General features: G+C 44.9%; 1 protein-coding gene across 1 annotated transcript; it reads right to left on the bottom strand.

Annotated features, from left to right (window-relative positions):
* Positions 1 to 1,660: 1,660 nt before the first annotated feature.
* LOC101783371 (alpha-amylase type A isozyme) lies at positions 1,661 to 3,530 on the bottom strand. The gene is made up of 3 exons (XM_004966372.2): positions 3,354 to 3,530; positions 2,285 to 3,235; positions 1,661 to 2,191 (listed from the first exon to the last, which is right to left on the bottom strand). The coding sequence occupies exons 1-3, from the start codon at positions 3,435 to 3,437 to the stop codon at positions 1,916 to 1,918; spliced, it is 1,311 nt and encodes a 436-aa protein (XP_004966429.1). The 5' UTR covers positions 3,438 to 3,530; the 3' UTR covers positions 1,661 to 1,915.
* Positions 3,531 to 11,363: the final 7,833 nt, after the last annotated feature.

Here is an 11,363-nt window from a genome sequence, read left to right as displayed (position 1 = left end):
CATTTAAGAACTAAATTTGGTACCAGCATGTTTTAATCAGTGCCTCCAGAGTACACCAGTTTATTAAATTAATGACACAACAAAGAACATCAATCCATACTTGTCCATAGCTTGACTACATCATCGCGGTCTCGCCTCAACCACCGATCCCAAGGAGGTGAGTGGCTAATGAGATGTAGATTGAGTAAGAGACAGCCAAAGAAATGGAAATGTGGTTTGCGAGATTGGGATGTGGTTTGCGAGAAGGGAATGGATATGAGGTAGCTACTGGAAGACACACGGGCTAGGATCATCGGCGGTGTCCAGGCACAAGCACCGGACGATGACGCAAGAACCACTATCGCCACTCTACAACATGGGAAACTTGTGCGTGAGAGAATTTTGGGAGCTAGCATTTCCAAGGGGGGTAAAGGAGGCGCGGGCAAGGAGGTTTGGGTTGGGACTGCAGTAGGTCTATACGGGAGGATCAATTCTACCGAATGTTTTGATAGAATGTTCTTTTTTTCAGTCCCTCGGTGCGAACGAGTCTCAAGCTGAGTTGGTTAGATGGTCTCAATAGGACTCCTCAGGTCTGGGTTCGACTCTCTGTGGTAGCTTCAGTTGGGTTTAAAAAAATTGCCGAGTGGTAGTCTCATAATGGGTCACGGGCCCCAGGAGATTAACAATTAAAGAGCTCAATAGCACATGTCGTATTAAAATATGCCTAAAAAGCTTTGGGGAATTAGGGGAGGTAAAGAAGAGACAACGCCTCTTAAGTACTCCCTCCGTTCCAAATTGTAGGTCATTTTGGTTTTTCTAGGTTCATAGATATTATTATGCATCTAGATATACCCTATATCTAGATGCTTAATAATATACCCTATATTTATGCACCTAAAAAAGCTAAAACGACCTACAATTTGGAACGGAGGGAGTAGTGACCAACACAAAGATGACTATAGTGGTTCTTAGTAAGTGAACATACAAACTAACTAGCTAAGAACATGAAGTCATGCGAGGTGAAGTAGACTCCTGACGATAGTGAGTAGGATCCTTATTAAGAGTCTTACAGTTGGAAGCGCGAAACTGAATATTAATCTCCACAGAATCCTCAAGACGTGACCTAGTTATTCACGGAGATGCTTCTCCATGAGCAAAATGTGCTAACGATTATCCCTGGTAATGAGCATGCATTGACAAGAAGAAGTGTAAGCCTTAGGAACAGGAGGGCCGGCGAGGATCACTTGGCCCGTCTCAACATTTTCCCAGGCCTCAAATTCGGGAGCTTCATTTGTGAATCGATCCCACGGTTGGGTTGCAGAGCTGCAACTCACCCAAGAGCGCAAGTGGATGGCTGCAGGCCGATGGTGGCCTGTTGTTGGGAAAGTTCTTAGGGATGATGAATCTTGTATGTGTTACTTGCGGGCTCGCCTCGAATACGCTTAGACTCTGAACCTTGAACTTGTGCACGCTTCGAAAAGAAAGGTGGGGAAAACTTATTATTCTCTAGAAAATGAAGTGTATAGCCATGAGAGGGAGAGAGCTGAGAACAAGAGCTCTGGATCATAAGCACTAACAGAGAATCAGAGGTAAAGAGCTAAAACAAGGAGTGTAAAGAGCTCAAACAAGGAGTGAGGCTAAATCATCTAGAACGTTACATATGGCTCAACTGCCTCTCTCATCCTCTTGTACAGAGGAAAATCACTTATTTTATTTATCATTTTGTATACAACTCTCAGGTGTATCAATCCTGTGTGCTGCTATATATAAATGGTTTACTTACCCCAAATTGTGTTACTCTTATCTGCGTCTTTCAGAGAAACAGATCGTACTGCCTATGGTCATCACTCATCAGAGCTTGACATTCAGACCAGCAACAGGAACAGCAACCATGTTGTTTGCGTGTCTGAAACGTCAGTTTTTCAGTAGTTCGAGTCTATGCCCGAGTCACTTCTTCGCTGCCGCCTTTCTCCCAGACGGCGTAGTCCTTGCCGTGGGTAGCAACCTCAAACCCTACCGGGATAAGGTGCCCGAGGTCGTACCTGGACCCGATCTTCACGATCACCTTGCCGTCGATCTCCGCCACGTAGGCGTCGCCATCATGCTCGAGGATCGTCAGCTCGCTCGTCGGCGTGATGCCATTGCGCTTCCGCACCGCAACCAGTGCTGCGATCTCGTCCTTGAACCCCCAGTCGAAGAAATGGTCATAGAACTGCAGTTGATCAAGAGACCACATTCACTATCAGAGATCATGTCGATGTCCAATAATGCAACAAGTAGAATAACGGCAGCTATATGTACTCACAATGCATGGGTTGCCGGGGTGCGTGAGGATGTAGGCGTAGCCCTGCATGACCTTGTCGTGGGGGAACGGCCATTGGGCCTGCGTGGAGCCCGTGTCGTGGTTGTCGACGAAGGTGACGGCCTTCGCCGGCCACCACCCGATGACGCCGGGCGCCTTCCCCTCCGTATCGATGAGCCTCCACAGCTCACCCTCCACGGCGGCGTTCAGGATCCCCTTGGTGGTGAAGTCGAACACCGTGGCCGGCGACGCCGCTCCGCCCACCTTGTCCACCCAATCCACCAGTGCCTGCCGGTGCGGGTCCTGATCATACGCGGGCTTCCCGTCGTCGCCAGCAGGCACCATCTTGTCCCATATCTCGGCGACGACGAAGCTCGGGGCCGTGCCATTGATGTAGACTCTGGCGACCTCTGCAGAGTAGCCCCTGGCGAAGTCGAGGCGCCATGCGTCGAAGCCTAGGTCAGACTTGAGCCATAGCATCCACTCGGTGAGCTCCCGCTGGACACGGTCGTTGAGGTGGTCGATGTCGGGGGCTCCGGGGAAGTCGGCGCCCGTGTCGAGGTTGCCTGTGCCGTCCGAGTACTTGGCGTCGTCGCGGCAGATCATGTGGGCGCGCCAGTCGAGGCGGCTGTCGGGTGTGCCGCCCTCGAAGATGCAGTAGATGCCGCGGCTGTCCTTGTAGTCGGCGCACCGGTGGTTGATGACGATGTCCGCCACCGCCTGCACGCCCTTGTCGTGGAACGCGGCGATCAGGGACTTGAGCTCCGCCGCCGTCCCGTACTTGGACGCGTCCAGGTCGTATAGACGACCAGGCATGTAACCTTCGCTGGAGACGGAGTGGGACGGCGGCGGGAGCCAGACGTGCGTGACGCCAGCGGCAGCAATGTCGTCGACCTTCCCCATCAGGTTGTTGTACCACCCACCCGTCTGCTTCGACGACTCCCAGTTGAACCCCTGCACCAGCTCAATTCCTTCAGAGAGAGATATCAACGACGAAGCTGAACAACCTACGGGATGATCGCATGATCAGTCAGATCAAAGGGCATCGGCCATGATCGGATGAATTGGTTACCTGGAACAGGACCTGGCCGGATGACAGTCCCAGGAGGAGGAGCAGGGTCGACAGGCAGCACATGTGCCTGCTCCCCATCCCCATTGCTCTCTCTCTCTCTCTCTCTGCTTCTCTGTTCCTCTCTCACGCAAGCAGTCTCTACACTGACCACTAGCTTGGAACTGGATCGGACGAGATGGTGAGTGTGGTGAGCTCGCAGTAGGAACATGCCGGGTATTTATAGGCAGAAAGAACCACAGAACACAATTTGGTAGCAGTAGCTTATCCGTATTGTGGATAACGGATAATGGATTTGCACCGAACTCCGTGACAAGTTATTTCTTCCCCAGGCAACTCAAGATCACAGCTGAAGAAGATGATGAATTGATGGTGGTCAAGTCAATGAGGATGACTGGCACAAATTTCCAAGACAAAAGAGGATGTTGGAATTGAAACCAAGAAGAACCGTTTCTAGAGTACCAGTTTTTTACGGGGAAATAAGCATGGATCACTTAGGGCAGTCCCAATGGGACATTGATGATAGTTTCTATCCCTCTTAATTATCATGCCAACTAAGCAATTTGCTGATGTGGCAGTAGATTTATTATGGAGAGAGAGAAACCATTTCTTAGAGAGGAAACCAAGTCCTCACGTGCACCAATGGGCCAAGAAACCAGCGAATCTGCATTGGGAAGACCCAAGTAGTTTCTTTTTACTTACTGCCAGATCCTTTGTGCTTGCACCCTGCTACCCATCACTCGAGCTCCTTTGCATGATGCATAGAGGATCTGGTACTAGAAGGGAGAATGATTGGTTGGTTTTTTATTTAGACTCTAGATAAAAAAGTTGCATTGTGAAGGATGATTTCTTGATATAATATCCTAGACTATGGAAACTAGGTTGGTTTCTCCTATTGGGACTGCCCTTAGGCCATTCTCAATGAGGGATTTCATATTTATGTTTCCAAAATGCCACATAAGCGAAAGAACATTTAATTCGTGGTTGAAATAGTTCCATACAATGTATTGTTTTCATTTATTGTTATTTTCTAAGCTCCATGCAAGACACAAACTGTGTTAGAAACAGTGTATACATCGTTTATCACCATGAAACTCATTTCATCTCTTTTTTTTATTAACTCTTTGCCGCATCATCAAAAACTCTGACATGGCACTCTATGAAGAATGAAACTCCCATTAAGAATGGCCTTATGTTTTGCAAGATTTGCGGATGCTACGGTGCACAGTATCCAATTTCGTTCACCACTTTCTTTTGTTTAACCGGGCGCGCACGTCGATCTAGGCGATGTCGGCGGTGGCAGCAGCGGCTTCTGACCACGGTGGCGCGCCACAGCCGTTGCGCTTGCTTTATTGCATCACAAGGAAATGGACAGCTGCAAGGCGTGACTGAGTTTGGAACTGAGAGGGAACTGTGTGTAGATCTCATCTGTCATGGTAGTGTCTCCAAGTATAAGATGAGTCCAGAAACTTCTCAAGGTGGGGCACGGCAACCCAAACACCAAGGAAAACCCAATCATATGATCCCAAAAGGCACCAACGTCTGATGTTAGCGTGCTGTATAGATTAGAGAATAGTTGCTGTCAAACACATTCAGCTAATATGAATGCTCAGATGGATGAGCATTTCGGCATCAGTTCTTCTTCGTTTTTACATGAGCATTAGATGCTTCAGCAGCTTCTTCTCACCTCAATTCTTATTTACACACCTTGAAGGATTTCCTTGGTGATGAATGTAACCCTTCATATGTCCACATGCTAATCTAGCACTCTCTAGTCCATTAATACCATCTACTTTATCAGACAAGGTTTTGAGTGCAGTCATTATTCACCGAGTAAGGCATAACTGGTAGGTTTTTGCGGAGTGCATGGAAGATCACTAGAGTTACTGTGCACCAGATATTTTAGCTACTCTCTCCGTCCCAAATTGTAGGTCGTTTTAGCATTTAGGTTCATAGCTTTGCTATTTGTCTAGATATATACTATATCTATATACATAGTAAAAATTATGCATCTAGAAATGTCAAAACAACCTATAATTTGAAACGGAGGACGGAGGGAGTACCTGAAGAAAGAACCTTTCTCTCCAATAACTCTCAACCAAATTGAAGAAGATAGATGGATAGATATGGATGATTGCCTTCCTATCCAGCACCATCAAATAAAAATCTTTTTGACCAATCTGTTGCAGTCCGCTGGCTGAGGTTGCTTCGTCCAATTGGCAACACATGCTTTGCAAATTTTGGTTTACAAGTTTCATGAACAGTGTCTCAACTGTCTGCCTCGAGAGACTCACCCCAATCTCTGCCTCTACGAATAGCTTTGTGTTTACCAATTTGATGTTACTATATTACTCAATCGGCCTAATTGTTTATTGGATTGATCGAAAAGATCGGATAAGGGGATAAGGGGGTGTTTGGATACCAGGTGCTAAAGTTTAGCAGTATCACATCGGATGTTCGGATGCTAATTAGGAGGACGTAACATAAGCTAATTATAAAACTAATTGCATAACCCTGTGCTAATTCGAGGACGAATCTATTAAGCCTAATTAATCCATCATTAGCAAATGGTTACTGTAGCACCACATTGTCAAAATATGGACTAATTAGGCTTAATAGATTCATCTCGCGAATTAGACTCCATCTGTGCAATTAGTTTTGTAATTAGACTATATTTAATACTCCTAATTAGTATCAAATATCCGATGTGACAGGTGCTAAACTTTAGCAGTCTGCATCCAAACAGGCCCTAAGTGTACAATGGTCTGTGTCTGTCATTGTCACTTTGCCTTTGCAGCCATGCTGAATTGATATCGCCATGCCTATGTGTCACGTACAGTCACCACCAGCTTAACGAGAAGCTGCAGTATGGTGTCTGGATCGTCATACTAGTATTAGTATACTACTGCAAACTATAAGCTACTCCTTCCGTCTCAAAACATGTGTATAAGGCCATTCTCAATGGGAGTTTTATTCTCCTTAAATAGAGTGCCATGTCAGAGTTTTTATGATGTGGCAAAGAGTTAATAAAAAAAGAGATGAAATGAGTTTCATGGTGATGAAACGATGTACACACTGTTTCCAACACAGTCTGTGTCTTACATATAGCCTAGGAAACAACAATGAATGAAACAATACATTGCATGGAACTATTTCAATCACGAATTAAATGTTCTCTTGCTTATGTGGCATTTTGAAAACATAAACATAAAATCCCTCGTTGAGAATGGCCTAAGGCTAGTCCCAGTGCAGAGTTTCATAGGAGTTTCATGCACATTAATTGCCTGCCACATCAGCTTTTGTGATGATGTGGCAAGAAATTGAAGAGGAGAGAGAGATAGTACCAGTTTCATCCAGATAAAACGAGGTACGCATCGTTACCCAGGCACCTGAGCCCCTCGGTACGCGCACGACACCGCACTGGGGTAGCTTCGTTTCATCGCGCAGATCCGGTGCGACGGCGGAAGAAATTCCTCGACCGGCCAGATCCCGCCCTCCCGCGCCTAGATCCCGCCCTCCCCCACCCAGTTCCCACGTCAACTCCCGCCCTCTCCCGTCTAGCTTCCCCGACCAGGTCCCGCGCCCAGCTACGACTGATCCACCGCCACCGACAAGGCGACTCGGCAGAAGAAGGAAGCGGGAAGCGCCCCCCGCCCACCATCACCCACCTCCACCGGTCAATCCGGTTCATGCATGGGGCAACAGCCGCGCCGTCTCCTGCTGGGGCAACCGCCGCTGCCTCCACCGCCGATTCGTTCTGGGCTGCCGCCGCCGCCGCCTGCTGCTGGGCAGCTGCCGCGGACGATTCCTCTAGGATGGCAGGCCGTAGCTAGTGGCATTCATTTCACCACAAGCTAACCAATGCACAAATCCCTGGTAAGATAAATATGACTGTTTTTGAACAATGTTTTTATGATCATCGGTGACCAATTGAACATGTAATTAGTTGCATTAGGACATGGGTTAATTTATCAAAGAAGCTTGCAGCCTGGCTAACAAGTGCTCTGTGTTAATACTTGTTTCACTGTTCGTGCTGTTGAGCCTGGGTGAATCACTTGAAGGCTCAATGGTTTTGTCGACTCTGTTTCACCTTGTCTTGATGACCTGCAAGGAAGAACTAAATTACCCCTTATACAAAATACCCTGCTTGTGAAAGTATTATGACTCACTGGTCGAATTTCAGAGGCAAAGAGATCTATTTTTCTTTGTTTATTCATATTTTTACCTGTGTTTTTATAAGGTCTTGAACTCTTGATTATCTTTCTGCACATGTCCCGTCATCATCAACTAAGCTGACATGCAGAACATTGTAAGGTCTAAATGCCTCTCAGTTATTATATACAGATTATCTGAAAATTAAAGAAGCATGTCTCTGTTCCTTGTGTTTGTGCACTTACATACTATAGTAGCCATTGTCACAGTCTCTGTCAAACCATGTCTTTATTGCTATGTTTCGCAGTTGTTCTGATCCTTCGTGTATTTATATTTCAGGGCAGGTTATGGTAATATGTTACAACAACCACCATTTGCTGCACCGGAACAAAATTTCCATTTCGTTGGGCTTACTAATGACTTTGTACCAATTTCTCCGTCACCACCACCACCGGCACAAGAACAATCCACACCTCAAGTCTCCATTGACATTGATGGTGACAAAAGTGTCGAGACAAGTAGGACATCAAAGAGCAGGCATTGGTCGCATGAAGAGGAAGTTCGATTGGTAATAGTCTCATTCTTGCTGTTCTAATTTCTTGCTGTAGGCAAGTAGGACGGCAAAGAGAAGTTCCTTTTCATAAGTAGTTCTGATTTCTTGTTGTAGGTGAGTGAATGGCTGAACAATTCTAATGACCCAATAAGAGCGAATGACAAGAAATACGATAGTTTTTGGAAGGATATCGCTGAAGAGTTCAACAAGAACGCAGCACCAGGTCGTGAAAGGGACACAAATCAACTGAAGATTCATTGGTCACGCTTGAAAACAGTTATCGCCGACTTCAATGGATGTTGGACTAAGGTCAATAGAGTGAACAAAAGTAGGGCATCTGATGATCAGATGATGGATGAGGCACTTGCACTGTGTACAGAACGATACAAGAAGCCTTTCACTTTGATCCATTGGTGGAGGACTCTCAAGAATCAACCTAAATGGTGTGCACATGTTGCCCAATTAGAGAAAGAAAAGAATCAATCACAACTTCCCATTGATGTTGATGATGACATACAAACCGAGCATCCAATTGGGAAAGATGCAGCCAAGGCAAGCGGAAGACGCAATAGCAAGTGCAAGACGGAAGAGGTGATTGAAGGATTTGCAATCTTAGGAGGTAATATAGATAAGATAGTTGCGGTTACTCAAGAGCATAAGCAGGCGCGTGCGAAGACAATAGAGGCACATCTTGAAATCTCAAGGATGAGACTGAAGGCAGCACAAGAGGAAAAGGAAGCAAAAATGCTTCAAGTCTATGATTCATTGCTTCACCAAGACACTAGTCAGATGACAGAAGAATCAAAGGCTAGAAGAGAGAAGACACTAGAGATGATGGAGAAGAAACTGTTCAGTAACAACGATTAAGTGTGAAGTGTTCTTGTTCTTGATCAATATGTGACCAATGCTGCTGTTGTGACCAATACTTGTGTATCCCTATTTTTTATTTTGTTATTGAGCAATCTGTTACTGTGGTGATTTCTGCAGCAACCATGGGAGTCTTTAATCTATGACCAATGTTGTTTTTAAACTGTGGTGATTTCTGAATATCAGTACCAATGCTGTTTTTATTCAGTGTGAATGAGTGTTGTTTATAGTGTGAATGCATGATTTCTGTGAATGCTGAACTGATGGTTGTATGTGTGTATGCTAGTGTGAATGCTGAACTGATGGTTGAACTGATAGTGTGAATGCTGAACTGAACTGATAGGTATGAAACGGCAGCAGAGCAGCTACCTATATATGCAGCCCTGATGGTACACCAACGTAGTACATTTGTGCCACTTTATATATGGAGCAACAGGATGATTCTTTCTCTGTCGACCACTCTCCTAACCCCACAAGCAACCTCTCTGATGATTGGGATGACTTCCTCATCGAGGAGGAAATTATCGATGATGTCATCGATGAGGCAACTCAAATTCTTAAATCAAGTTTAGAAGATCTCCAAGAAGCCACATATGATCCTCGAAGTGGTCCGAGGAAGTACATCAGAAGGCCAAGGGAGCAGTACCATCAACATTTGGTTGATGATTATTTCTCAGATAACCCTCTGTACCCAGCAAATATTTTTCGACAGAGATTCCGTATGTCCAGGCCACTCTTTCTACGCATCGTTGATGAGTTAGAAGATATCCGATTATTTCACTACAAAGGTGGATGCTCTTAATCGTCAAGGCCTAACACCACTGCAGAAATGCACAGCGGCAATTTGTCAATTGGCTAATGGTAGTGCTGCAGATCATCTAGATGAATATTTAAAAATTGGAGAAAGTACTGCATTAGAGGCGATGAAGATGTTTGTCCAAGGTGTTATCGAAATTTTTGGTGGACACTATTTGAGGCGCCCTACTGTGGAAGATGCTGAGCATTTGCTTAAAATTGGTGAGAGTCGAGATTTTCCTGACATGTTCGGGAGTATTGACTGTATGCATTGGCATTGGGAAAGATGTCCCAATACATGGAAGGGCCAATTCACTCGGGGCGATCAAAAAGTTCCAACCATAATACTTGAGTCTGTAGCTTCTCATGATCTTTGGATTTGGCATGCGTTCTTTGGAGTTGCTGGTTCTAATAATGATATCAATGTTCTTAACCAGTCGACTCTATTTATTGAAGAGCTAAAGGGGCGTGCTCATCAGGTGCACTACATGGTTAACGAAAATCAGTACAACACCGGTTATTATCTTACTGATGGAATATACCCTGAATGGGCTGTGTTTGTGAAGTCAATATCCTTGCCCATCACCGAGAAGGACAAGTTATTTGCACAGGAACAAGAATCCAAGAGAAAGGATATTGAACGAGCTTTCGGTATCTTGCGACGTCGATTTTGCATTTTGAAGCGACCAGCTCATCTATATGATCGAGGAGAACTTGAGAAAGTTATCCGAGCGTGCATCATACTTCACAATATGATAGTCGAAGAAGAAAAAACAGAAGACAATATTGAAGAGAATCTTGATTTGAATGAAGCTCCAAGTACAACGACTGTTGAAGCACCAGCATTCTCCCCTGAAGATTATGTCTTGTTTGAAAGAATACTAGAGAATGATGCTGATATTCAAGATACCTCAACCCATAAACAACTTAAGAAAGATTTGATTGAGCATATTTGGCGAAGGTCAAGGTCCCACCCAAACGTATCTTGAGTTCGGGTTACAATATATGTAATTTATGTAATATATGTGATCCAATTTATCTTGTATGTATAAGTTATTTTTAAATACTTTTGGTTGATATTTAAATTTCACTATGTTGCTAGATCCTTCATGTGTATCATATTTCAAGTAACAAATACAAGTGGCTACATAATCACATGGAACACTTGATCACAACCTCACGTAACTAATAAATGCTGAGGACAACCTATGAAACTGTGCATTAAAACTGTGCACTGAGACTTCCTGTTTCATTCATGAGAACACACCTCATGGGATGATGTGACATCCTTGGAAACAATACAATGAAAACCTTGCACTGGGACTAGCCTAAGTGATCCATGCTTATTTCCCCGTAAAAAACTGGTACTCTAGAAACGGTTCTTCTTGGTTTCAATTCCAACATCCTCTTTTGTCTTGGAAATTTGTGCCAGTCATCCTCATTGACTTGACCACCATCAATTCATCATCTTCTTCAGCTGTGATCTTGAGTTGCCTGGGGAAGAAATAACTTGTCACGGAGTTCGGTGCAAATCCATTATCCGTTATCCACAATACGGATAAGCTACTGCTACCAAATTGTGTTCTGTGGTTCTTTCTGCCTATAAATACCCGGCATGTTCCTACTGCGAGCTCACCACACTCACC

The sequence above is a fragment of the Setaria italica genome, chromosome IV (genome assembly GCF_000263155.2).
Source record: "Setaria italica strain Yugu1 chromosome IV, Setaria_italica_v2.0, whole genome shotgun sequence".
NCBI classification, from domain to species: Eukaryota; Viridiplantae; Streptophyta; class Magnoliopsida; order Poales; family Poaceae; genus Setaria; species Setaria italica.
Note: the sequence above shows the minus strand (reverse complement) of the source record. Positions and strands in the feature narration are given on the sequence as shown.